At 35.8% G+C, this 27,660-nt stretch overlaps 2 protein-coding genes and 1 pseudogene across 10 annotated transcripts; 1 reads left to right on the forward strand and 2 right to left on the reverse strand.

Moving 5' to 3' along the window:
- Positions 1–2,488: 2,488 nt before the first annotated feature.
- Positions 2,489–4,438, reverse strand: LOC125220770 (annotated as a pseudogene).
- A 12,444-nt stretch (positions 4,439–16,882) lies between these two features.
- On the reverse strand, positions 16,883–25,684 carry LOC125224383 (ABC transporter I family member 11, chloroplastic). 9 transcript variants are annotated; one of them, XR_007176867.1, is made up of 12 exons: positions 25,558–25,676; positions 25,369–25,426; positions 24,216–24,334; positions 23,716–23,767; positions 23,474–23,607; positions 22,898–23,012; positions 22,689–22,775; positions 22,282–22,330; positions 21,819–21,903; positions 21,281–21,404; positions 20,705–20,964; positions 16,883–17,151 (listed from the first exon to the last, which is right to left on the reverse strand). XR_007176867.1 is itself a non-coding variant. In XM_048127777.1 (11 exons), exons 1-10 carry the CDS (start codon positions 25,650–25,652, stop codon positions 21,326–21,328), a joined length of 873 nt encoding a protein of 290 aa, XP_047983734.1. In that variant the 5' UTR covers positions 25,653–25,676; the 3' UTR covers positions 16,883–17,151; positions 21,281–21,325. The 9 variants fall into 9 exon arrangements, 4 of the variants coding, with proteins under 4 accessions (XP_047983734.1, XP_047983735.1, XP_047983737.1 ...); XR_007176866.1 differs by having other exon boundaries at positions 20,705–20,969; XR_007176868.1 differs by having other exon boundaries at positions 20,705–20,972.
- Positions 17,944–21,059, forward strand: LOC125224382 (protein LAZY 1). The gene is made up of 5 exons (XM_048127776.1): positions 17,944–18,249; positions 18,332–18,398; positions 18,771–19,498; positions 20,428–20,626; positions 20,747–21,059. The coding sequence occupies exons 1-5, from the start codon at positions 18,244–18,246 to the stop codon at positions 20,764–20,766; spliced, it is 1,020 nt and encodes a 339-aa protein (XP_047983733.1). The 5' UTR covers positions 17,944–18,243; the 3' UTR covers positions 20,767–21,059.
- Positions 25,685–27,660: the final 1,976 nt, after the last annotated feature.

The following is a 27,660-nucleotide window of genomic DNA, read 5'->3' on the forward strand; positions in this document are numbered from 1 at the left end:
AACAAAATAATGTTATGTGGAATTTATTTTATTCAAAAATAGTAAGAATGTCATCAATATATATATATATGGTAGTTATTAAATACCTTAATCTCTCAATCTTTATGTAATACTACAATACTAAATAATCTATATGCGATTTTATGTTACTATGGACTATCCTTATTTTATTCAAATATTCCATATGATCAATATTTATTTTTCTGCTACACGATTTTGTGCATTCACATCTATATTGATAACACGAGTTTCGTTCATTCTCATCTATACTGAGAGCATGTAGTGTTCTCATTTACTGATAGTTGAATCATCGTATATTAATACGCATGCATAATACTCATTCGCTCCATAGTAATAAAGCTGCTTTTTTTACACGAAGATTAAGGGTGAGTTAAGTAAAGGAAGAATAAAGTGGAAAATGAAAAAGGTAGAGAGATGAAGAGAAAAAAGTAAGAGAGAAAGAAAGTAGATGAAAAATGTGTTGACTTTTCTGGAAAGGAAATGACTTATTACTATAAACGTACTCAAAATCGCAAACGACTTCTATTACTATGAACGGAGGAGTACATTTGTTGATATTTGTAATAAAACATGCATATTGATCGTGATATTGACGAATGTTTATCCATATTCAATGCATCAGTTTACAAATTATAGTAATACACGAATATAAATATATCATTATTAACTTATTGATATATTGACGGAGTTTTATGTCCCTGCCCATCTCTTGATATTTATAATGCACATTGTAGATATATCTTCGAGGTGTGTCTCGTTCCTTCAGTTATGTCGCTTTACAGCCCGCCCACTTTTGCAGTGACAAACATTTTCTCAAGTCTTGACGTGTTTGAAAGTCTTCTTGCTCTCACCTTGCTTGATGACCATCACATCTGTTAAAATATTCGTCCCACTTGCATTTACTCTTCCGTTGTGGTTGCACAAGATACAAAACTTGGAATCTATGACCATCACATCTGTTAAAATATGACGAAATGGGATCATTGTGACATAAGATAATGTATATTGTTTGTTCAAATTAGAACTTGGGAAGAATTTGGAAGAAAAATGAGAAGGAACTGAACAAGAAGATAATATTGAGGTGTGAATGAAGTGAAGGTGTTTATACAAGGGTAGGGGATGAGATAAAGAGAGATTAAAAAATAAAAATAAAAACAATAATATGATAGTTGTTGTCTTTAACGGTAAAAAGGAAAAAATTTAAAATGAAAACTAAAATTCGGTTAGTTTTTAGCCCATTCGCATGGACAACACGATGCAGCACACGCCACGCGAGAATTGCACGCGTACATGGCATGTTAGCTAGTTCAAATGATTGAACAACCCCACCACTAACTCTCGAGTTAATTAATTTCATAGAGTGGAGATGTCAATTTCAATTTTTAAAGAAAAAGAGCTACACAAATCACTTCACATTAATCCACGCCAACAATCATGGCTATAAAGTAAAGATCGAGAAAGAAAATGTTTGGAACATTTTTTATCCAAAAAAAAATTTTGGGCACTTTTCCGAACTAACAAAAAAACTTTATCAAAAGTATAAAAAAAGAATTTTTAAAAAAAAGGGGGAACCCCTGGGATAAAAGAAAAAAAAATTAACTTTTCCAACATTTTTAAAAAAAAAATAAAAAAAGGTTTTGGAAAAAGGGAGAAGGGGGGGGGGGGGAAAATTTTATAAATTGGGGGAAAATAACCCACAAAAATTAAAATTTGCATGTCAATTTTAAAATAATATTTTCAAAAACATTTTTCAAAACCAATAACACTACACTCTTTTTTAATTTTCATCCCCTGTAGCATGGGTTAAACCCACCCCCCAAAAGATTTTTTTAAACAAATTTTTAAAAATTTTTTGCTAAAATCCCATCCCTAACAAAAATTTTATATGGATTTTTTAAAAACTATTGCTGGGGGGAAAGAACATATCTTTCTTTCAATAAAAAACAGGATAATAGTGGTACAACATATTCCACTAGCTTTATTCACATTTTTACCCAGAAAAAAAAAAATAGAAATATCAAAAAAGAGAGTTAAAAAGGGGATTTGGGATAATGAAACTAAAGGGGGGAAAAAAAGGGGGGGTTCACGGATCAATGAGAAAAAAATTAAAGTTTTCACCCTTTTTCCCACACCTTTTAAAAAAAACCCATTTCCTTTCCTTTATTCTTTATTTCAAATATCCCAATTTTGTCTAATTTTGTTCTGATTGGATTTAAAGTAACTGCATTAAAATAAAAATGAGAAAAATTTCCCCCGGAAAGATAATTAAATTAAAATTTTCCCTTTAAATATCAGGGAAATTAAATTGCAGAAACGATTTTAAAAAGGGGAAATAGTTTTAAATTTGCAGGTAAGGGAAAATTTAAGAACATGAACATTTTAAAGTATTTAAAAGGCCAAAAATTTTTCTTTTTAGAAAAAGGGATTTGAAACAAAAAAACTTATTTGTTCAGCTACTTCCGGAAGGTTACATGCAGATGGGTGGATAAACCTTTTGGGGTTGAGAGAATGGCAGAAGGGATTGTCCTTTCCCCTCCCCTGATTAAGCCAGAGGCAACGGCCCCCTTCCCAATAATCCTCACCCTCCTTTCTATTTATGCCCCTTATAAACAATATAACAGTACCAAAAAACATGTCGATTGCAAAGTAAGCTCCTATGTAAAATGGCACTGCCATTCCCAAATTGGGGGGGGAATGTATTGGGAAATTTTTTTCTTTAGATCCCCAAAAGGTTTATAGCCAGGGCACCCAACAAAAAAACCCAGTACAAGGGCCCAGACAATGCTGAGGAAGTTCAGAGAACCCCTAAACCCCCAAAAATGGCCATTTCCCTGTAAATAACAGCATAGGGGTGCTTTTTTTATGGGACTTAAACCCCACCACCGGGGGGGGCCCCAAAACCCCCTATTTCCTAAAAACAAACATAGACTTGGAAAAAGGATTTTGTAAGAAACCCAGTTTAAAATCTTAAAATTAAATCAGCAGCTGTGGAGACAATAAACATCATAACCCACAAGCTCCCAAACCACCCAAAAAACCCCACCATTCCCCCCCCACAATTAAACCCTAATAAAAAGCCCCAATTTTCCTATGTGGAAAGGCTCCAGTCTGTTAGCCCAGTAATAGGTTGAAAGAAGGAAAGGGGGCTGGGGGCAATTATGTATGAAAAAAGGGACAAAATACCACTTAAAGGGGTGGAAAATCAGTGGCATTGTAGACATAGATACTGCCACCAAAAAAAAACATATAACAACAGAAACCCAAAAAGGGTATTTGTCTCTAAGGAAAATTTCATCACGCTTTTCTTCCAATAAGGAAATGGCACCAAACAAAATTCCCGGGAAAAAGAGTGGTGGAAATAAATTTTTATTAAGGTTAGAGACCATTTCCAAAAAACCTTGATTTTTCCCGTCCACAAAGGAAGAAAAAAAAAAAAAACTTAAAAAATTTTTTCCCCCTTTTTTTTAAACCAAAAATTAATAAAAACAAAAAACAAAAAATAGTGAAAAATTTTTTTATCATTTTGGGAAACCCCTCAAAACCGTATTTTAAATAAACAAAAAATTTTAAATTGGCCCCAAAAAAAAGAAAAAAGGCAGATCGGTAAAACCCCAAACTTAAATGGTGGGAAAATTTGGGTTTTGGGCTTCTTCCCTTTTGTTCCCCCTTCCCCAAAGTCCTTTTAAATTGAGAATTTCCAAAATAAAGGAAAACTTTTAAAAAATTTTTCAAAAAACAAAAACCCTAAAAGTGGGCCCGAAAGGGCACTTTACCTCTTTTTTAATTTCCCTCCTCTACTTTAAAAAGCTTTTTTGGGTGAAGAGTAACAAAATTAATATAGGAAAAAATTTAAAAATTAAAAAAAACATTTTTGTACCTTTTTATCCATAGAGACCTTTAAAATCATTCTTCCCCAAAACCCGCTGGGTCTAATCACCTCCTTGGGAAAAAAAATGGCCAAAAAAACCCCAAAAAAGTAAATAAAAAAAAAATTACCACTGAAGGCGAGTCCATAGCAAGCGACGACGCAAGTTTGAATAACGGTATTCTCTTGGCGGGTAAATGGCTTGGACGAGAACCCCAATCTGGTCAAAAAGCTGGTCCACGATTTGACGGAGAAGAAGCCGAGCAAACCGGCGGCGACGTTGAGCGAGGGGATGATCCCGACCGTCAGATTGAGCTTGTGCGTGATTATGCAGAAGAGAGCGCCCAAGACGGCGCTCACTACCAGCCCTCTGATCGTAATCTGGTCCTTCCAGTCGGGAATCGGCTCGTCCAAATCGAGCTCATCCTGCTGTAGCAGAGACTCCGATATCTCGGCCGCCGCCACAGCTGTTCCCATTGACCCGGATTTCCGGAATCGGATGTGAAGATTTGGGGTTTGGTATTTTTTGGTAGTTGAGAAATAAATGGAGTGAAGTGCAGTTTGGTTTCTCGTTGCTTACTTCTATATTCACGTTTCCTCAGGATGCGGGAGGCCTCTCTCCTGTTTCCCACGCTGCGGTTTTCTACGGTGCGTCTTACAAAAACAAAAAAAGCCCCCCCTACCTACCCTTCTTTTCATTTGGATTTAAAACTTAAATACTCTTGCCATTAGTATTGAACATATTTACTTAGGTGGCGTTCGGTTATCATGACTAATAATCATGAGACTATCCATCTAGGATTAAGTTGAGGGGGTTAATCTTATGAACCAAACATGATACATATTTAATCACGAGATTTAATCTTGTTAACCGAACACCCCCTTAATTCTTGATAATTGTATATTTGTATTGAATATAAGCTTAAAACTGTTGGCTACTTAGCTTTCTATATTAGGTGAAATTTGATCTATTTTAACTTAATCTATTTTAGCTTTAGAGCATCTCCAATGGTCGGCTAGCGATCGGCTCGTGTGTGGAAGCCCTTTTTTTTAAAAAAAAACCATGTACTTTTTTTAAAAATCTTTGTACTTTTTTTGAATGGAATGGATTAGTTTTCCCGTATATGTGTCGTAAATTTAATTCCGTAATTTAATCGTAATTTTAATTCCTTAAATGTAGTATATTTTGAATTATTTTTATTGCGGTTGGCCTATGGCTGGCCTAAATCACGATGTGGCAGGTGGATTTTTAGTGTTGCTTGACATGGCAGGGAAAGAAAATGGTTGGCCTATTGCTGACCTATTTAGCATTGGAGATGCTCTTAATGTAATTATATGAAACCTCCGTTATTTGGTTTCTCCTAGACAACAAGGGAATCCGGTTGACAGGAGAATGCAACAAAGCAATAGTCAAGTTATCCAAACAACATGTTAACATTAAATAGTGGTTCGATTGTGTTCATATTTCCAACCCATGACATGATTTTTGCTACTATAACCTAACCAATTATCAATATCATATACTCTCCCTCCGTCCGTGAAATTTTGTCCCATTTTTCTATTTTTGTTTGTCCCACAAAATTTATCTCATTTCACTTTTTATCATTTTTAGTAGTGGATCTCATATTCCACTAACACATTTTTACACACATTTTATTATAAAACTAATATATAAAAGTATGATTCACATTCCACTATTTTTTTTAATTCACTTTTCATTACATTTTTTAAAATCCATGCCGGATCAAAGTGGGACAATATTTGAAGGACAAAGGGAGTATTATGTTACGTCAAATTTTCATAAATATTTCAGTCACAACTGGTCTTGTATATCACAATAGTTGGGTCTAATATCAGAAACTGTTCATACAGAATAACTAGGGGATTTGGATCAATGATAAAATGAAACGTTTGACATCATTTTTTCCAATAATATTCCAATATACAATAGTTGTTTAGGGACGGGCAATTGGGCAAGTGAGCCAGTCCCAGCCCAACTCAGGTCCGTTAAGGCTCATGTCTGAATGATTGGGCCAATCTGAGCTTTTATACTCCCTTCATCCCTTATAGGTCATGTTCGGTTGCCGTTATTCACCACGACATCGCCCGATAAACCATGTAATATGGCGCTCGGTTTGCAAGACTCGTTCTTGTTTCGGCCCGCAACTGAGTTCCTTATTTTCGAGGCCCGATACTAAATGCATGACTCTAGATCAGACCTCCCTCTTGCAACAAAAAATTGTCTTGGCAGAAGATAAATTTCTCCTCCATTTTTCTTTGCATTTGCTTCCACCTCTCTCTCTCCAAATCAACACAACTACTTGCATTTATCTCATGAATGAAGATGGCACTGCTTGTGGAATTGCCAAATAAAAGTAGAGAAAATCACAAATAGCGACTAAACAGAGAAAAGAAAAATTGGGAGATGATGTTAGTGTTGAAAAAAGGAAGATGGCCGCCCACATTGATTATAGGAGAGTTCGTAGAACATTGAATAACTGTAGAGTTCTTAGAACATTGAATAATTGTAGAGTTCTTAGTGTAGTATATTTCCAATACTTGATGTAATTTACAAGATTCTAATTTCCCTATAAATACTAGGGAAATTAGCATATCAAAAAACAAGAAACATACACAACAAAGAATACAATTTCTTTACCTTCTACTTCAATATGTCTATCCAATCTTCCTATATCTCTCTCGATTACCATCTTTAAGATGGTATCAGAGCAGGAAACTAACAAAAAACCTCCAATGGAGGTCAGCCACATACGCACTCTCGAGTTATTGATCGAGACAATCTCAAATCTAATTGATTTGTACATAACCAACACAAACCAAAGCCAAAATTTCTACACGCTTGCAGCAACAACACAGGCGAACAGCCAAAGGAGTACTGCCTCAAACATAAATCCAACCTACACTCAGAAGAAGACGTACGCTAGTGCCCTCATTGATGGCGGAGAAAGGATATGCGGTGATTTAGCACCGCTAGTGGTAGCAGCACCAGTCACCGAAGCCGGAGAGAACAAAGAGGAATGGATGGCTGCTGTAATTGGCAACCGGTCTGCAGCGCCACCGGTCACAGACAACAACGTCAGCGGCGGCGGCGGCAGACGCAGCAGCGGGGAAGCAGCGTCGGCAGCAACGGCTGCAGCTGCGTCGGTGGCGGAGGCTGTGCAGCGGGAAAGAATTAAGAAGCAGATGAGACACGAGATTCGGGCATGCGGGGAGGACCAAACAACCACCACCGGAACCAGTTTCAGCGCGGTGACGGACAGCGGTGATCCACCGCCTTCTTCTGGCGGTCACAAATTCAAAGAAATGGGAGAGACGGCGGAAATAATATTTGGGGGAACATTTGTGGGGTTTTCCAAAAAAATATTGAGAGAGGCTCCACCGACTTTCAAGAAGAGCCTAGAGAGATTAAATAAATAAAATCAATAGCTAGCCTACTCTAGAGAGTTCGATGGACATGAGATCAATTAGTGTTATGTATTATTATATTAGATAGCTAAGAATTCTCTAGATTGATAATGTCGGTTTATAACCGACTTAGCATGCCTATAAATAGGCATTAGTCTTGTAGCTATGTGTGTGTGAGTAAGTACACCAAGAGTGGAGTAGTAAGAGTGTACGTGTGCGTGTGTGAGTGCGAGGTGTGTTCTCGTAGAGCTAGAGGTGTGTCCTCGGGTGTCTTGTGAGGTGTGTCCTCCAAGAGTGTATTTTGGGATGTGTCCTCAAAAGTGTTGTAGTGTTTGTTAGAGTTTGTATACTAGAAATCACGTTTCGAGTGATTGAATACTGTAAAACTCTTATTTTATTTTCCAATAAATAAAACAGATTATTTTTGTCATAATGTTGTTATGTTTTACATTTAATGGATGTGAATGTATGTTTAAGTGTATAAGTTAACTTAACAAAGTCTATGTCTTTGTTTTAATAAAGTAAAAAGTAAATTGGATGAGCCCATATCCAAAACCTTCCATAGATCCCCGTCTGGGCCCAAAAGGAACTTAATATAAATAAGGAGAATAAAGGAGACAATAAAAACACAATTTTATTTACTAAAATTTTCGAAAATTTCAGCTGTCACAAGCTGTAGGAATTTTCGAATTCCTCTCCTATTCCAAAAAGGATTTCTTCTGTCCTTCTTTATTTAAGTCCTAGTATTCTAGTAAGATCACCCCACACCGATATTGGGATACAAAGTCAGGGAACCGTAGAGAAAATTTGTGGTTTAAGTACTCAAAGCATCACGTGGAGCAAGAAGTTAGCCATCTTCAATTCTTCGGAGAATTAATTAGGTATTTTTCTCGCTCCGTAGAAAAGCATGTTTTAGGTTTCAATATTCTTAAAGCATGATTGATTCAAGTTATGAGCATGATACATGTGATAATTACGCGAATAGCTTTTGTCTAAATAATCTGCTAAATAGATCTGATTATTATGTGATTAATTTATGCGCCCGCTTCCGCTGCCGGTTCCAACAGTGTTGTGTTGGTGTTGTGTACACCATCGTGTTGTGTATCGGTGTTTCGTACACCGTTGTCGGGTTTAATAAAATTCCGTTTGTGTGTCGATCCTGGAGTACCGCTGATACCCAACAAAAAAAACCCCACCACTTTGCAGAAAACCCCCCTAACTTATACCCACACCCATATTCGACCCCACCTCAAACATTTCTCACAAAATCACCCACAACAGATTTCGAAACTGCCAAAGCCACCCCACCAAATTCGAAAACTTCCATGTCCACCCCAATTGACCGAAAAATTATACAAAAAAACCCCAACTGTCCAAAATACCGAAATAACACCCCCAAGTTTCAAAAATTCTGAAAATAAACCCCAAAATTTTGAATTCCAGCCCTCTATTGCTTGTGCAAACACTTTCCAAGCCCTCGCATACTCATCTTCCTTAGCCATAGGACCTAAAGACCACCACTGGTGGAGAATCATCAAGGTATAATGGCTAAACCGTAGAAAAACATGTTTTAGGTTTCAATTAATATAAAACATGTTTTATTTGAGTTATGAGCATGATACATGTGATAATTACGCGAATAGAATTTGTCTAAATAATCTGCTAAATAGATCATAATTATTATGTAATTGATTTATGTGAGCGCTTCCGCTGCCAGTTCCTTCATGGGGTCTTGCTCCGGTTGCTGGAGGACAAGGGTTTCGATATTTTTTTGTTAAATATTGATGATTTTTCTCGTATGACTTGGATTTATTTTTTGAAAACAAAATCATAAATTTTTAAGAAATTCACCGAGTTCTATCATCTTGTTCAAACCCAGTATAACTCCAAAATTCAAGTTCTTAGATCTGATAATGGGAGGGAATACGTGAATTCTAAGATGACATCTTTCTTCATTGAAAAAGGCCTTGTTCACCAAACTTCGTGTGCATATACACCGGAGCAAAATGGGGTAGCTGAGCGAAAAAATCGATATATCCTAGAAATTATCCGTGCCCTCCTCATTGAGTCAAACATCCCGAAATCTTTTTGGCCGGAAGCCATCGCCACTGCTGTCTATCTCCTAAACCGTCTACCCACAGGGACCCTTAACTTCAAAACCTCTCTTGACATCTTCTCTTCCCATAACTCGGTGCCATCATCCCTTCATCTCGACCCCAAAATTTTGGGCTGTACCGTGTTTGTCCACATTCCCAAACATAACCGTAATAAATTCTCACCTTGTGCAGTTAAATGTGTCTTCTTGGGTTATGGAAAAACCAGAAAGGTTATCGGTGTTATGACCCTTCAACAGATCGTATGTACACAACTATGAACTACGACTTTGTTGAAAGCGAATACTTCTATAGCCAATCTAGCGGTCAGAGGGAGAGTAGTGAGTTGGTGAACTCAAGTAGTGACACACTAAATTGGCTACCTCTTTGGGAGAAACCATTCAGGGGGAGGAAGAGAACAACCAAACCCAACAGCCCGACCAAATTCCTGTCACAAATGTCGACCCAACAACCATTCAGGGGGAGGAAGAGAACAACCAAACACAACAGATAGACCAAAATCATGTCACAAAAGTCGGTCCAACAGAGGAAGTTAGCAATACCACCGGGCAGTCAAATCTCCAAGAAAAAAACATGCCACTTCAGGACACTGCTAAGCTATCCGACCCGTCTTTAAATCCTGAGGTAAACACTTCTGATCCCAATATTGGTACCCTACCTGAAACCACTAACAATGACAGGGAAAACCAAATTGTTACAGAAGAGCCACCGACGGAACAAGAAACTGGGCAAGATAGATTGTCCTACAGAAGTACAAGGGGCATCCCTCCTCGAAGATATTCACCAAACTGGAAATGGCGGAAATCTAGATACTTCGTCGCAAATCTCAGTCAAGGGCACCTCACTGAAATGGCGAGGGCATTCGAAGCTTCACTTTATGAGGAAGAAGAGATTCCACAATCCTTCGAGATGGCAATGAAATACAAGCATTGGAGGGGGGCCATGAAGAAAGAGATTGATGCATTGATAAAAAATGAAACATGGGAGAAATGTACTCTACCCCTAGGAAAGAAACCAGTAGGATGTCGTTGGATCTTCACCATAAAAAGATGTGCAGATGGTTCAATCGAGAGATACAAGGCAAGATTGGTTGCTGAGGGATACACTCAGGTATATGGAGTAGACTATGAAGAAACTTTTTCACCTGGAGCAAAACTGAATACAGTGAGAGCTCTGCTTTCAGTAGCTGCATGTAAAGAATGGCCATTATACCAGTTCGATGTTACAAATGTCTTTCTTCACGGTGAACTGAAGAAGAATAAGGAAGTCTACATGGAGGTACCACCAGGGTTTTATGAAGAGTTTGGGAAAGGGAAAGTCTGCAAACTGAAGAAGACCCTTTATGGATTAAAGCAATCCCCCAGAGTTTGGTTTGGAAGATTTTGCCAGGCAATGTTCAAACATGGCTTCAAACAGAGCCATTCAGATCACACGCCATTTCTAAAGGAGAGGGATGGCAAAATGACATGTTTGATTATCTATGTTGACGACATGATCATAACTGGAGACGATGCAGAAAAGATCCAAAATCTAAAGGAAAATCTTTTTAAGATGAAGAACTTGGGAGCTTTGAAGTACTTCTTAGGAATTGAAGTGTTGAGATCCAAGCATGGAATATTTCTAAGGCGGAAGAAGTACTGCAAACCTGCTGAAACTCCAATGGTACCAAATCATGGGTTGAAGATTGTCGATGGAGCTAAACCTACAGATCGTGAGAGATACCAACGGTTGGTGGGAAAACTCATCTATCTTTCTCACACTAGGCTGGACATCACATATGCAGTTGGAGTCATCAGTCAATTCATGCATCAACCGCAAGAAGATCATATGGACGCGGCCATGAGGATTGTAAGATACTTAAAGGGGACAATAGGCTTTGGAGTTTTCTTAGAAAAAAAGGAAGACTTTGAGATTGATGGATACACTGATGCTGATTGGGCAAGCAATCCAGTTGAGAAAATCCACTGGAGGGTATTTTACCTTTGTTGGGGGTAACTTAGTCACTTGGAGGAGCAAGAAGCAGAAAGTCGCGGCGCTATCAAGTGCGGAAACCGAATTTCGAGGGATTAGGAGTGGCCTTATGGAGATACTTTAGCTTAGAAGATTGTTAACAGAAATTGGCTTTCCACCTAGGCGGAAAAGCCAACTTTTTTGTGACAACAAAGTGGCAATCTGCATTTCAGAAAATCCCGTACAACATGACAGAACGAAACATGTCGAAGTTGATCGTCACTTCATCAAAGAAAAACTCGAAAGCGGCATCATCGAATTTCCGTTCGTTCGATCTGAGGAACAACTCACAGACATATTGACCAAGGCGTTGTGTCCGAAAGTCTTCAAAGAATTACTAGGCAAGTTGAGTATCGGCGATACCGTTGCTCAACTTGATGGGGAGTGTTGGAAAAAGGAAGATGGTCACCCACATTGATTATAGGAGAGTTCCTAGAACATTGAATAATTGTAGAGTTCCTAGTGTAGTATGTTTCCAATACTTTATGTAATTTACAAGATTCCAATTTCCCTATAAATACTAGGGTAGCATATCAAAAAACAAGAAACATACACAACAAGAAATACAATTTCTTTACCTTCTACTTCAATATGTCTATCCAATCTTTCTATATCTCTCTCGATTACCATCTTTAAGAGTTAGAGTTCATGATTTTTGTGAATTTCTATGTTCACAAGTCCCAACAGAGAAGAAAATAAGCATGATAATAGAAAGATAAAGCAAATTGTATTCAAATTAGAGAGAAATAACACGTGGAAAGTGAAAGTGTCTTGCTGTCATTAAATTGATCAGCATCACTTCTCGATAAATTGGGATAGATGATGCAATATCAATGAGGTAATAAGGGTATTTTAGTAATTGAATCTCTGGGAATGGATCCCCTGCTGTGGCAAATAGCACAGCAGGAGCTGCAGTGTATAAAACGCAAGATTTAAAAGCATGAAACGCAGCTATTTAATTTGATATGAATATTATATTCTGTGTCTTCCCTTTATGTTACTGTTATTAAAAGCAAGACATTCATTTTCTTCAATTATGCACTCACCATAAATTACTTTTTAAAGTTATTTTAATTAGTATTAGTATCTTTCCTTTAATATAATTTCGGTAATTATTTATTTTAGTAGTGATTGTAATCAGAATTTATAAGTTCAGTTTTAATTCATAGAAAGAGAGTTTGTTTTTTTTATTGGATTTAATGAAATAACGAAAATGGCCCACGTATGAATTATGATTACTAAATGATTACCGAAAAATAACTTATAAAAATAATTAATCGTGAAACCAAAATTAAAGATGACAAAAATGAATGTTAACAATAACATAGAGGGAAGACAAAGAATATAATATTCATATCAAATTAAATAGCTGCGTTTCATGCTTTTAATCTTGCTTTTAAAACACTGCAGTCCCTGCTCTCTGCTATTTGCTTAAATCTTGCGTTTTAAACACGACAGTCCCTGCTATGCTATTTGTCATATTAGGGGATCCATTCTCTTGAATCTCCATGATTTAGTCATTACTTTATCCCATACTATATCTTGGTATAATTTTGTACAACCAACCGAACATCACCTTAGGAAATAATGATGTGGGACCCATTTTCTAAATAACAATATTTCAATCATATTTTCTTTCTATATCTCTTTTACGGCCCCGGATCCTCTGTTGTGGTATAACCACAGCACAACTTGCTGTGTAAATAAACGGTGCCGTTTTGTTTAATGTCCATTTTGTTCAATCTTTAATTCATTTCTTTCCTTGAACTATTACTAGAGCAAAACCCAACTTATTTCTGTCCATTTCTATTTTTAGAAAACCCTTTCTTACAAATATTTTGGTACTCCATATGTTAGTGTAAATGATAATTAATTCAAACTTTGAGGAAACAGTATGACATTTCTTTTTTCAATTTTGAAAATTTTCTTTTCTTTAAATTCTAAAATAGGCATAAAATTAATTAAATTTTAGCTTAAAATACTTATACTCCATTTGTTCCATAGTAGTCGAGACGTTTCTTTTCAGCACGGGATTTAGGAAAAATTGTGTTAAGTAGGTTAGGTAAAAGATAGAGAGATGAAGAGATAATAAAGTAAGAAAGAGTAAAGTGAAGTAAATGAGAAGAAATGTATTGACTTTTACTAAAAGAAGAAATGATTCCACTTGTATGGAACGTACCAAAATGACAAAATGACTCTATTACTATGGAATAGATGGAGTACTATTTTAATCATGATAGAGTAAATTCCTGCTTGAAAATTTTAAATTAAATTAATTTTAGTTTTATTTTAGTATTTAAATAAGAAAATTTGCAAAATAAAAAATACTAAATGGTAAGAGTGAATGAAAAATAAAACGCGTGTGTAGTGTTCTTAGCTTTTTTTTTTATCTACTTGTTTCATACTTTTCTTTTTTATGAGTAATAGTATTATCTAGTAGTAATAGTTAATTTCGAAGTTTAAATCAATTATATTATATTTTCATTAACATATACCAAAAGATTTGTAAAATGAGAGTTTTTTAAGAAACCTATTTTACAGAATTGAATTTGCTCCAGCAGTTCAAATAAAGAAAAGAATTTTAAGAAAAAGCAGAAGAATATCACATAAAACGGCACCATAAACGCTTCTACTATTATAGAACAGATGGAGTAGAAGTTTTTTAATCTAAACTTTTAATTAATTTTATGCCTATTTTAGAATTAAAATAAAAGAAAATTTGCAAAATTAAAAAAGAAATGGCATACTGTTTCCTCAGAGTTTGAATTAATTACTCCCTCCGTCTCGCTTTAGCAGTCCCATTGACTTTTCTGCCCTCTTTTTGTAAAAATGATAAAAAATAGTTAAAGTGGAGAAATGATAAAGTAAGAGAGACAATAATGTAGATAAGACTCTTCTCAATATTATTCTCTCTTTTAATTTATCATTTCTCATCTTTAACTATTTTTTTTATCATTTTTATAAAAAGATGACAGAAAAATCAATGGGACTACTAAAGTGGGACGGAGGGAGTATTATTTACACTAACATATGGAGTACCAAAATATTTGTAAGAAAGGATTTAATTAAAATAGAATGGACAGAAATAAGTTGGGTTTGCTCTAGTAATAGTTCAAGGAAATAAATGAATTAAAAATTGAACGAAATGGACATCACACAAAACGGCACCGTTTATTTACATAGCAGGCTGTGATGTGGTCATACCAGTAGAGGATCTGGGTCCCTCTTTTACTTCCCCAATTATGTATTAAAATCCATATCCATTTCGAAAGTTTATATTTATGATAGATAAATGGAGTATATATTTAGGCCCAATCCAACCAAAAATAAGCCTAATTGGGTTGAGTTTGATTTTAAATTGTTTCCATATAACTTTATAAAACCGAAATCAACTCAAAAGAGATTAATGGAGCTAATTACTGCCTTGTCCAACATAACATGAGTCTCATTTTATTCCATCCACTAATAAAATTTTATTTTATATTTACTATAAATGGTAAATAGACACTAAAACTACAAAACTAAGTACCTCTCTGTCTCATAATAGATCTCACACTTTTCTTTTTAGTTTGTCACACAAAAGATGTCATATTTCATTTTTTGGAAAAAGCTATCTCTTACACTAATATAAATATACTACTCCTTCGGTCCCATAATAGGCATAATTGGAGAATGACATGAGATTTTATGAGATATTGTTTTGTGTGTTAGATGGAGAAAGAAAATAGTACTATATCTATATCAATGTGAAATGAAACTTTTTCCAAAAAAATGAAATATAACATCTTTTGTGGGACAAACTAAAAAGGAAAGTGTGACATCTATTATGAGACGGAGTGAGCACTATTTTCTCTCTCCACCTAACACAAAATAATTTCCTAAAATCTCGTGTCATTCTCCAAGTATGCTATCTATTATGGGACGGAAGGAGTAAATATTAAAATGCGACCCACGTTCCACTAATTTTTTCTATTCACATTTTCCAAAAACTAATACTCCTAATCGCAGACATAGGGAGTTCTTAGTTGGGCTGATCATGGGCTGGCGCTGGCCAGGCTTCTAATGGCCTTGGGCACAGGTTGATGCTGATCCTGTGTTTACAAGAAGACCCCATAAAACCCAACATGACTAATGAGCCCAGTCCAAACCCATGTCTCAAGACTGGCCCACTTGACAAGTCTAGTAGCGGGACCAATATAATTTCTAGGTGTAGCACGGCTAAACCAATCTAATCAGCAAATATAAAGCTAGACACAAGAAGACAATCACTTGACACAAGAAAATTAGGCGAAATTAGTGGTTAACCACAAAATTATCAGACTTGAAAGCGATAAGTGCATCATAATCTAATAGAAAATCAATACTAGCAACACAATGTGGGAGCCACAGCCACCACTCTCTTACTATCGCTAAGTTCAAGTGAGTTCAGAATTTCAGCAAAGGTGGAGGCTAGTGTTTGTATGGATTTGTTCATCATTTCACCCCATAGCCCTCTACTCCTACTCATTCCTGTCCAACCAAAAAAGGCAACATTTTATGTTTGTTACCCTTTTGTAGTGTAGCTGTAAACGAGGATCTTCCATGCCTAATTAATTCAACTAATATTTGTCTCACCAGTTCCATAACTACAATAATGGACCTATAACACGTATACCAGACAGAAACACGTTGGGCAACGCATGAATCGACTTTTTTTCTAACAACCTGTGGAGTCACTATCCGCCTATAGCAAGTTGCTGTTGCGGCTGACAATATTATATTGAACTTGCATGGTGGTATTTTTCTCGATTACTCTACCTGTCATGCACCTAGCTCGGTAACTAGGATTATCTGAGCGAAACTAGGATAACAGAAGTGAGCATTTAGCCAAATATTTCAAGTGTTGACACTTGAATGGACGAGGTATAGCAAACCTGTCATGATATGTAGTTCATACAAGCACGAGGTTCGTGTGTGTGTGTGTGTGAGAGAGAGAGAGAGAGAGGGAGAGCATTGAGCCAAATATTTCACAACGATAATACAAGAAATGACTACCCAACTTCCTGATAACGATTAATATTTGTAAGATAGCATTTCATAATAAGGTGCCAAAGTATGGTCAAACATAAAAGTCCAAAAGCATCAGCACTAATTGATGGGATGAAAATCAAGTTGTCGTATCCATCACAGATTGCCATTTAAAACAGGGTAAAGCACATTATTATGACAATCTAGTTTGAAATCATACGGCTCTAATGGTATTGATATGATATACGAGATTAATTATGGAAAGTAAAAAAGAATATAGAGTGGTTTAATATCATATCCTAATGACAGACTAGGGCATTTAGTTTGAGAACCTCGATAAACACTAGTACCAATCAATCCACATAGACGGCCATCAGCTTAGGAAAACTTCTATACAATGAACTCTACAGATAATAATTCTCAAGTAGTAGTTTAATAGTATAAGGAAATCAGATTAAATTTCATGCAAGGAATCAAAGACAAGGCAATAACAACAAATAAAGGATATGTACCTTTATACATTGAGTATGGGCAGTGCATGGTTGTGGTTAACAGCTGAAAAATATTTTTTTGATGGAACAGAACAGTAGTTTACAATCACACAGCTGTCTAGCGTTACACACTCTCTTCAGCATGTAATTGCCAAATGGACTTCTTAAAAATATTCATGTGGCCAAGAATTTCTACTGGATGTTTCTGTTCTTGTCCCTGCGTAAACTAGTGTTATTCATTTATAAGCGAAGCGTGAATACAAGGACGACTATTGAGATTTCACACACATTTACGATCTATCATCTTATGTAATATTACATGAATTTGGGTTTCCAAAAACACACAGTCAGAAGGGCAAGTCTTGTGTGAAGTATGAACCAACCAGATCCAAACACACCAAAACACCATCAAATTTACAGATATATCACGTAATATGAGTTTTTATCCAGGTAATGATACCATCTTATTTGCCTTAACCCATGAGACATTCTCACACAAGTTTGTGTGCAATCCAGAAATCCAAATTGGTCATACTGGAACTATCTTATAACATACAATCTCAACACCTCAGCCAAAGGTGAGGAAATAGCTCAATTTAGACAGAAAAGTGAGCATGAGCCCTCTATAAAGTTCAATAAAAATATATGGCAATGCCAAATTCTCAGTAAACACGAGGCCTTTACATGGCCCTAGTGTAGAAATATTGACCACAAATCAACTACTTTTGGTATGGGTATCTAATCATTCTGTGTAGCCCTACCAACTACTGTGGTACAATACAACTCCAGAATAAACTAATTGGAAAAGAGTATGCAGCAAGCAATTCCCCATGGCCAATCCTATTATCCACGTGGCTAGCAGACCATAGATTTTCATTTACGTGCACAACATATGTCAAATCATCATGATAACAAAACGTAGTCACGTACAAAATTACTATTTAAATTACATTATAGTCACCAACTCTGAAAAATCATATAATGCTCATGGAAAATATAGCATCTACATGTGGGTCTTGAGGTCCATCTATCAACTGATACAATGTTGACAAAGTATATCCAACCATAGTCTTGGAATTTTTCAAATGTTTCTTCTCTGCCAAATCCAACTTAGACCCTTCTAGGAACTCTAATCTTCCCATTTAAAACAAGATGACGAAAAGGAACTCAATATGTCCCTCTATATAACGACTTCTAGGTATCCTCCTCTAATAAAAGATTCATCTATTTAATATCCACAGCCTTTTCAGTCCTGAGTTAGTTTTCTGAGATAACGATCTCTGATCCTGCTTTCACAGGAAAGCTCAATATGACGGTATGTCCTGAGCTCCTAGGTCTTGATGGAATGACAAGAACCCCCGGGATGAAATAATTTTAACTTCTGTCTTTTGTTACAGTTCCTAGGTTGGATGCATCGTAAGTTAACGCACAACAGCATGGAGCCAATGAAGAATTCCATAATAGGTAACTTAAGCGGCATCAGATCTCCTTGTTTAATGAAGCACAAAATAGATTAGGACACTAAATCTTCTCACTCGTGCTATTTGAGTTTAACAAGGGTTCAAGCATATAACAATGAGAGTTTAAATGCATACAATTCTGCCTTATTTGAGAATTGAGACAGACTCAATTTGCCTAAACCTGCAAACACGATGAGCTGAGCATAATTTGCAAATATATGTTGTGTAATTAAGGAAACTCCTACCCTTGAATACCCTAGTTAGAGAATTTATCTAGTAGCTCGGTTCCCTTTAACACAAGTGACATCCATGCTAAAGAATACAAAAGTACAAGGTAGGTTTTGCTAACAGACTGTCATTTTTGTTATGATTTCAGGAAACCCTTGTGCTTGTTTTTCAGTGCAGACATTGTTTGACGAGCAAAACTATTATGAAGAACCGACCAAAAATTTGTCTCACTTGAAAACAAACTTTCACAAATCTTCAAACTGGTTTGGATATGATAGTGTTGAACGGATCTCCCAAGAGGAATTGCTCGAGCCTTTCGAGTTTCTTGCAATTGGCACCTTCGGCACGGAACTACACGGTACAGATCCCCCAACCCCAACCCTGCCAATGCCTTCCGAAGATTTGACTGATCATCAGACAGAGATAACAGAAAATGATATTCAGCTAATAAACTTTGAGCTTGAGAAGTTTCTTGAAGCTGAGGATAAAGAGTTAGCCAATGAGACATCTGGACGGAGTAGCTACGCTAGCATTATAACCCTCAGCAATAAGCCGATAGAGGGAGAAGATTCTGATTGTCAGACCTACTTCATAGATTTTCCTCTCCAAAATTATCTTTTAGCCAATTCAACTGAAGCTGCAGAGACAAATAATGAGGCAAGAAAAGAAAAGACATCCCTTGAAGATCTCTTTAAGAGGAATATGATAGCCCACGATGATCAAGCAAGGGAATTCAAAGGAGGAAAACAACACCTGAGGAAAAGAAATGTCACTTGTTTCATAAAGAAAGTGGTAAAGAAGTTCCATTCTTGCTCAACAGCCATTTCTAAGGATGAAGCTACCGAGCCTATCTCAATGAAGAAAAAACTCTCTAAGGTCAGCTTACCCCTACTACATCAGCCTAAAGATATATACCACTTATTTTCTGCTCTGGTGTTCACCACTTCAATAGCAAATACAATAAACTATTACTCCATTACAAAGTCAACACAAGAAAACATGCTAAATTGCTAATTTATTAGAACTGCAGTTTGTTGCATAGTATATTTAGTATTTTATCTTTCTTTTTTTCTAGTTTCAAAATTACTAGAATCATTTCAAAGTTCCACAACATCTTAGTATTTCCAAAATATTATGACATGATTTGATATTCTTAGTTACCTTTCCTGTTAAATTATTTTACTTTTGTTTGAATTAAGCAGATAATTTTCTATGAAAGAATGAAAATGAAACAATAACTCATTATGGCATTCTAATTCAAATATTTTATATTCTGATGCATGAAGTTTCTGTTAGGGCAATAAAAACTCTTGCACAAATTGTAGTAATTAGAAGAGGCAGTACTAGTATTTCATAGCACAATCACTGCATGATAGGGGATATATAAATGCAAGATAATAATTTCCATGCTGTGTGACTGTTGTTGTGCATGAGTACATCTGAGAAATTTATAGGCATCAACAAACTGGAACCATGTAACTTGCAACATATTTATGTTAGCTAAATAGCTAATGCATAAAGAATACATAGCAGAAGATATTCTGCATTCTAAAAACACTTGCGACAGGTTGACTAAACATCCTACGTAAAATTTGGCTCCTATGGATTTCAGGTAATCATCACTTGCAGCAACAGCAAAAACCAACAGTCAATTTGAGTAACTTTTACAACCATAATTTGAACATGTTTAACACATTTTACTTGCTCAGGCTGAGGGCTCATTTGAGAATGAAATGAAATTTCAGAGCATACGTTTTGAAACTTTATACAGTAGATTAAGTTGCCACTAATGGATTTGGATGCAGGTTCTTAAAATGCTGCAGCGGAAGGTTCACCCTGAACAGATGGCTGATAAACACATACCCTATAAAGATTATGGAAATAAGATGGTTGGTCCAGCAGCCAGAAAAAAGAGGGAAAGCACTAAGAAACTATGTTCAGATGATATCTGCAACGGTTCTTCAACAACTAATGGAGGGCACTGGATTAAGACAGATTCTGATTGTAAGTTAAAATATGAAATAACATGCATTAGTATTAGCTTCAGTTATGGAATCTCTGTACTTGATCTCATACAGTTACCTGACTCTTTTCTTTTCCTGTCTTGGGCATCTAAATTACAAGACGTGGTCCTGGAGCTGTAGGGGGCGAAACACTAAAATCAAGGTGGGCATCCTCGTTTATTCGACTATCATGCGTGGAGCTTGCTCGGGTATGTATGTTTGCGACTTTATCCAATAGCGACTGTCATGTGTGGAGTTTGCTCGGTTATGTATGTTTCTCCTAGCCAGTTTGATCTACAGTGAAGTGCTATGGTAGCAGATGGTAACGCTATTTGTATCCTGTTCTACTTTACAAGTAAAATTCAGTTCTCGAAAACAATAAATGTTTGTACTAAAAGCTATTATGTTCAATGCATTGAGTGCTTGTGTGATTATTACATTGTCTAGAAAGCGTAGAATGATAGTATCATATTTGAGATCTCCATTACCATTCTCGTTTGCATGTCAAAGGTTTCAAAAGATTCTGGTTTGGTACGAGGTGATCATCAGGGGAACTACTATGAAGACCACTTACATTGCACATCTATATTTTCCAGTTAATTTGAATATGCTTGAAATGAGACTATGCACAGAATTAGAACCTCCATTGTCGTACCTTAATTACAGCAACATTAGTTGATTAGAAAGTGAAGGCACATAATTAAATAGGCAGGCATTCTCTCCTCAGTATCCCACCCATTTCCATCCTCCATGACTGATCTACTAGAGGTGCCAACTCTCTGGAGATGCATAACAAGAATCAAAAGTTGGATCTAACATAATATGCATTAACAGAGTAAAGCATTCATTTACTTCAATGCATAATGATCTGACTCTCTGTTCACCTACAAAATCGATAGCAACCAGCTAGCTTAAGGATGCAAATATCTAAAATGAAGGATTTGTGATACTGCTGTGGATAGTAACCAGAGTCACTTTTTTAGAATAAAAGGTGTCCAATTGTTATCATCATTTACAGGTGAATGGCAAGTATGAGACATAAGGAGGATTCACATGGGGAAACAGCAGATGTTCAGGACTTTTTTAAAAGGATACAGCTTCGCATGTTACTCAATGTGTTTGGAAAAACAGATAGCTTTCTTAAAGAGAGAAGATAAGTGCAATGAGCAGTTGAAATGTAGCTATAATCTTACTTAAGGTCATGGCTGACAACAAGCAACGCCAGCTCCTTCTTCAGGTCTCTCAACAATTTAACCACATCTGCACGGGCCTTCCAATCTAGGTAGATGAATTTTGAACATAACAGAAATGGAAAAGTCAATGAAAGAAAGAGTTCCAATTGAAAATTGACCGGTGGGACATGAGGAAATGATACAAAGATTAGAAGATAAAGTTTAAATTTTATAGAAGTGCTTGAATTTCTTAGAATGGAAAGACAACAGGAGAAGCAACTATATAAAATGCAGAAATAAGAAAGATAATATTGACCAAGGACATAAAAGGTTGATATGCTTCAATGATCAATGCACCTCATATAGAAAAATATGCTGAAGGGTTAAAATTGATATCACAAATTAACATTTTATTGCATGGTAAAGAAAACCAAGTATTCAGGAAAAAATTAAGAACATAACAAATAAGACTGTGAATTCATACCTAGACCAGCAAGAGGCTCGTCCAGTACTAATAGGTCTGGGGTTTGAACCTGAGAAACACAATTGAAAAATTAAGGCAAACCATTACATTTCTACTTACTAGTAAACCAAAAAATTCGACAAGCCTTGAGCCGATAATATGCTTGATCCATTGTGGCCTAGATACTTGGTACCAGAGCTAGAACTGGCTAGCAATCCCTGCTGCTAGTAGGGGCAAGGTAGAGCATATCAGGCTTTTCCTATGTGGGGTGACTTAGATTATTTGTATGCAGAAACCATTTTCAGAAGAAATAGAGCTAGTTTAATGCCTCTATTCTTAGATCATTGATCATGAACGTATCAATGACATGCAATCATTATTTTCTGATGGCACAGAGGCATGCCATTAGTGCAGAAGAAAAATCTTACCAACTGAATTGCTAGAGCAAGCCGACGTTTGTATCCACCACTCAGTGATTGGGGATCTTTGTCCAAAGGGATTCCAGTTAGCCCAACCTGATAGATTCCATGCATGAAGAGGTTGGTCAGGATTATGTATAAACATCTCCATCTAGCTGGGAAAAAAATACTAATACTGATGTAGTGCATATGTTAATTGCTGTTCCTAAAATTGATACCGAGGTCATAGCTTTTTGGAGCCTTGAAGCAAGAATCTCTCTCAATTGCAGGCCAGCTCTTTGTCTTGGCCACCCAAATATAATTTCATCAAGAATATTGTCTGCAATGAAAAACCTACACCAATGTCTTACCTTAGATATTCTGAGATTCAAAGGCATACAAGTAAAAAAGAAATGTCACCATGAAACTGTCTAAAAAATGCCTACAAATATAACCAATAGTTTTAGAACAGAAACAATTAACATATATTAGAATAGAAAATGTCTAGTAAATAATAAATAAATAAATAAAATCAAACAACTGAATAATACTTAATAGCTGGCACATAGCATAAAGTAAACGAAGCAAACATCAATGGACCAAACACAATCTATTATTACACTCAACTAGGAAGAAAGAATGGCAGCAGAATAATATTGTGGTAAAACTGACCCCCTCTCTCGTTACAGATGAGTTGGCATTACATATAAACTCAAAATCTAGAATCCTTTCCAAAAGCAATATATATATCCAAAAAAAAACTCTATCAAGTGTAGATAGACAACTTTACGAAAGGCTGAAAGGGTAATATATACCTTTCCGGAAACTGGAAAACTATACCAACTCTTCTGGGTTGCAACAGTTTGGGACATTGATTTGGATTACCATCTTCACCATATCTTTGAACATAGATTGAGCCTGATGTTGGTTTACTTAGTCCTGCAATCAGCTGCTTGGGATGGCAACCACATGGGAAAAATACAAAACAACAGTAGATGAATAATGAAATGCATAATTTTAGCTTGAAAAAGAGAAAGTCATCAATTAAGAAATAAACCTGCAAAAGTGTTGTTTTCCCACTTCCACTTCGTCCAAAGATCAGACCAAAACTACAAGTATAACACGAAAAAAAACAATCTGTTTAGAGTGTTTCGTCAACTTCTAGGTACAAACCTATAAAGAAATAACTAAAAAGTACTAGAAAACAACAATTATTCAAGAGTAATAAACCTTAAATTTACCACAAAGCCAACCTATAGAGATAACATTAAGCATAGTCTCATAGTTCCTACACAAACCTGGAATAAGCTTTCCTTTGGTGGTGTACCCAAAAATTATATAGCTACATTTTTACATGCATCTACAGCTGACAAAACATTACTCGAAACTGAAGCAATGAGGTTTTCACAAAATTTATGTTGGTTCTCCTAACTCTTGGGGCTTGAGTCCAAAATAGCAACTTAAATGACTGTTAAACTGAGCAAGAAGATAAAAGGACAAATAGATAATAGGCTCCACAACCATGTGCTCTCAGTCATTTATTAATGGAAAAGGCACCTTTTCTCAGGTAAGGAGAAGCTGACTCCGTTCAAAAGATCAACCTCAGTTCCCGGAGGTCGATAAGTGACGCTCTTTATCTGATAGGGGACAGGGGAATCGGAATCTTTCATTAATGGCTGTACTTTGCAATTAATGACAGAGGAATCAACAAATGACTTTCTAAAGCTCCCGATCAAACAAAACAGAATTTAAGCCCGCATTGATGAACAGAAAGTGGATCGCACTTTACCAATATGCTACACAAGAAATGGTAAAATTAAGCAGCAGAAAAATGGATACGCCAACAGGGAAAAGGTCACATTACATGCAACACAAGACACGAGAAATCAATAATAACAAATCCAGAACAGTTCAAGATCTCCATCAAGTTACTAAGTGAAAATTAATGGAATGCAACTGAATGGTATTGAATAAATCTTTCCTGCTCGCTCGTATACACAAGCATAAACCAATGCATTTTCGTTTTGATCTGGTAAATATATGCGTGCTATAGAAAAGAAATTAAATCAGGAATCCAATCAGTTTAAACAAAATGGTATGCAAATATTTTCGACATTAGAATTTAGTGAACCAAAAAAGGAGAAAAAACATAGTAAACCCCTAATTTTCTCATGAAAACGGACTAACATCATGAAATCTCAAAACTATCACCGAGCATCTCCAACCATTCCACTAAACTCAAACCCATTTTAGTGTAAATCTCACACTAAATATTGATTTTACTCCAACCATTTACACTAAACTCAAACTTAAAAGAATATTCTCTATATTATGCTTTTTTTACTCACAAAATTTGAGAATTTTTTAGGTTTTGGTTTAGTGTAAACCTAAAGATAGGTATTTTTTTCTCAAAAACCAAAAATAGGATTGGTTTTTGAGTACTATTGGAGCTAAATACCTATCCCATTTTAGGTTTTAGTGTACCATTGGAGATGGTCTAAATCAATCAAATATCAGTAGAAGTCGCAACAAAATCCAGACACACTTTCACCAGCACCAATAGCATCAAACAAAGTACGGACACAGTAAAACACAAATGCATGATATGCATCTAATTGCAACAATTTATAGAAGGAAAATGCCAATGCATTTCATCCAAAAAAAATAAGGGGAAATATGAAATAAAACTACAAGGAAATTCCATACTCACTTCGAAGCAGGAATAATCACATGCAATTCTGCGCGCACCAATTCTTTTCGAATTTAAGCTGCAATTAAGCCAAACGAGCACGCGCGAATAAAATCAATTTAGAAGCAGGTGATAATTCGAAGAATTGAAATGCTAATTTTATGCCATCGGTTTAATCCTCCATAAATTCAACCAAAAATGAATATAAACCTGTAGCAATGTCGAGGGGAGAACGCAGTTGAAGAACTGTTAATCAGCGATTTCGAAGCAAGCAGATACGACGAGGAAATTCGTAAGCTCTCCATTACAGAGCTGCGATGAAATGACAACTGAATTTCAGCCGAATGATATAGTATTTTCAATTCATTTACTAATTCTATCTCTATTTAATTCTTTTATTAAATTTTTATCATTAATTATTTTCTTATGATTTTTTCGATCCATAAGAATATACTATTTCGCATCTGCATTTGTTATGAACTTATGATATATAATCAAACTAATTGCCAAATCAAAATAAATAGAACAAATTTATTAGAAAAAAGTAAATAAAAATTTGTTTAAAATATAAACGTTTAAATATGTGTTTTACTATACTCCTATTCAAAGTTATTTTTCGTATATAATGTAAAATGAGAAAAAAAAATTGGTGGGAAAACTGTTGATGATTACTCTCTTTTAGAGCATCATCAACGGAGGACGTCCGCCGGGCGTCGCACCTGCGTGCCCGACGTCCGTGGCGGACGTCCGCCATTGGGGGAGGAAGCGAGGCGGATGGACGTCCCGTGTGGACACGGAAGTTTCGCGGCGTTGGCGCGACGTCCGTCGCGAAGGGTTTAGGGACGTGGCAGTGCTGGGAAGGCTATGGGATGTCCTTGATGACGTGGCAGAAGGTGATTTTGGGAAGTCCGTCGGGAAGGTTACGTGGCATCCGCATGCATTGAGGATGCTCTTATATGGATTAAAAATTTTAAATGTCAACCTCTTTTTTTCTGCCTTAATTGGGCTCAAACGGGCCGGCCTTTATTGGGCTACACTATTATCAACTAAATCCACATTGGGAGTCCATTTTATCAAGAACTAAAGAAAAAATAAATAAAGTTACCAAATAGTACTACACAAAGAGAAGATAAATATATATAAATTCTATATACATAATTCCTTAAATTTTTAGTTGGATCGAATTGATTTTATTTAATTTGACTATACATGTTTCGTAGAAGATATTTGGTTTGACCGCTGTCTTAGATGGCCTTTTGTCCATTTGATTGTTCTTTATTTTTAGAACGACTAGTATTAACCCCCGTGTTATGCACGAGACATAAGATTTTTCATATAATGAATACTAATACCAATGAAACTATAGGAAATAAGAATTCACAGCAATAGAAAGATTTACAAAATCAAATACTCCCTCCATCCACAAAAATATACTCCCTCCGTCCCAGTTTTATAGTCACATTTTGCCATAAAAGTCCGTCCCACATTTATAGTCACATTTAGAATTTTCCATATTTGGACATAAAATTTTACCCCATTATTCACTGAAATTACACCCAAATGTCATTATCAACATTAAAATAAACCAAAACAAAAATAAAAAACCAAAAAGTCAACAAGGGACCCACCTTCAACTAACTCACTTAATTTATTCCACACTCCACCATCTCACTCTTCCATATCACTTCATTTATTACACACTCCATCATCTCACTTCATTAATTACATACTCCACCAATTCCTTAAAACTCGTGCCCTAACTAAATGTGACTATAAATGTGAGACGGTGGGAGTATCACTTTTGCCATTTTGGGATGTCCACAAAAAATAGATCACTTTCTAAAAATGGAAAGTTTATCTCTCATACTTTTCCTACTTTTTCTTCCCCCTCTCATACTTTACTCACTTTTTCTTCCCCTCTCTCTTACTTTACCTACTTTTTGTCCCCCTCTCCCTTACTTTACTAATTCTACATTAAAACTCGTGCCGAACAACAATAGATCTATCGTTTGTGGACGGAGGGAGTATATGCTTATCTTGTCCCACTCTAAATCAATAATTTACTTGTTCCTAAATCAAATATTTCAAATTCAATAAACAATTTTATACAATTAACACTCGTGCTATGCACGAGACAAAAGATTTTCAAGTAATGAAGATATAATAACAGCTAAATATATTAAAATAAAGAATATAGAATAAATAATATAAAAACATATTTACAAATAAGAATATAAAGTAATTATAAAGAATATACATAACATTATAAAAAACAACAAAAAGAAATTTGTATTTCTCTCAAGATACTGTAAA

The sequence above is a fragment of the Salvia hispanica genome, chromosome 4 (assembly GCF_023119035.1).
Source record: "Salvia hispanica cultivar TCC Black 2014 chromosome 4, UniMelb_Shisp_WGS_1.0, whole genome shotgun sequence".
NCBI lineage: Eukaryota > Viridiplantae > Streptophyta > Magnoliopsida > Lamiales > Lamiaceae > Salvia > Salvia hispanica.

What these genes read in the sequence shown, in the direction of transcription:
- LOC125224383 (XM_048127777.1), bottom strand. Translation starts at nt 25,652, where the DNA reads ATGGAGAGCTTACGAATTTCCTCGTCGTATCTGCTTGCTTCGAAATCG. An exon ending in GTGATTATTCCTGCTTCGAA is followed by an intron (nt 24,335 to 25,368) that starts GTGAGTATGGAA and finishes TGCAAAGTACAG; the next exon opens with CCATTAATGAAAGATTCCGA. An exon ending in CGAGCCTCTTGCTGGTCTAG is followed by an intron (nt 21,904 to 22,281) that starts GTATGAATTCAC and finishes TCATCTACCTAG; the next exon opens with ATTGGAAGGCCCGTGCAGAT.
- LOC125224382 (XM_048127776.1), top strand. An exon ending in AATGAAGAATTCCATAATAG is followed by an intron (nt 18,399 to 18,770) that starts GTAACTTAAGCG and finishes TTATGATTTCAG; the next exon opens with GAAACCCTTGTGCTTGTTTT. An exon ending in GATTAAGACAGATTCTGATT is followed by an intron (nt 20,627 to 20,746) that starts GTAAGTTAAAAT and finishes CTAAATTACAAG; the next exon opens with ACGTGGTCCTGGAGCTGTAG.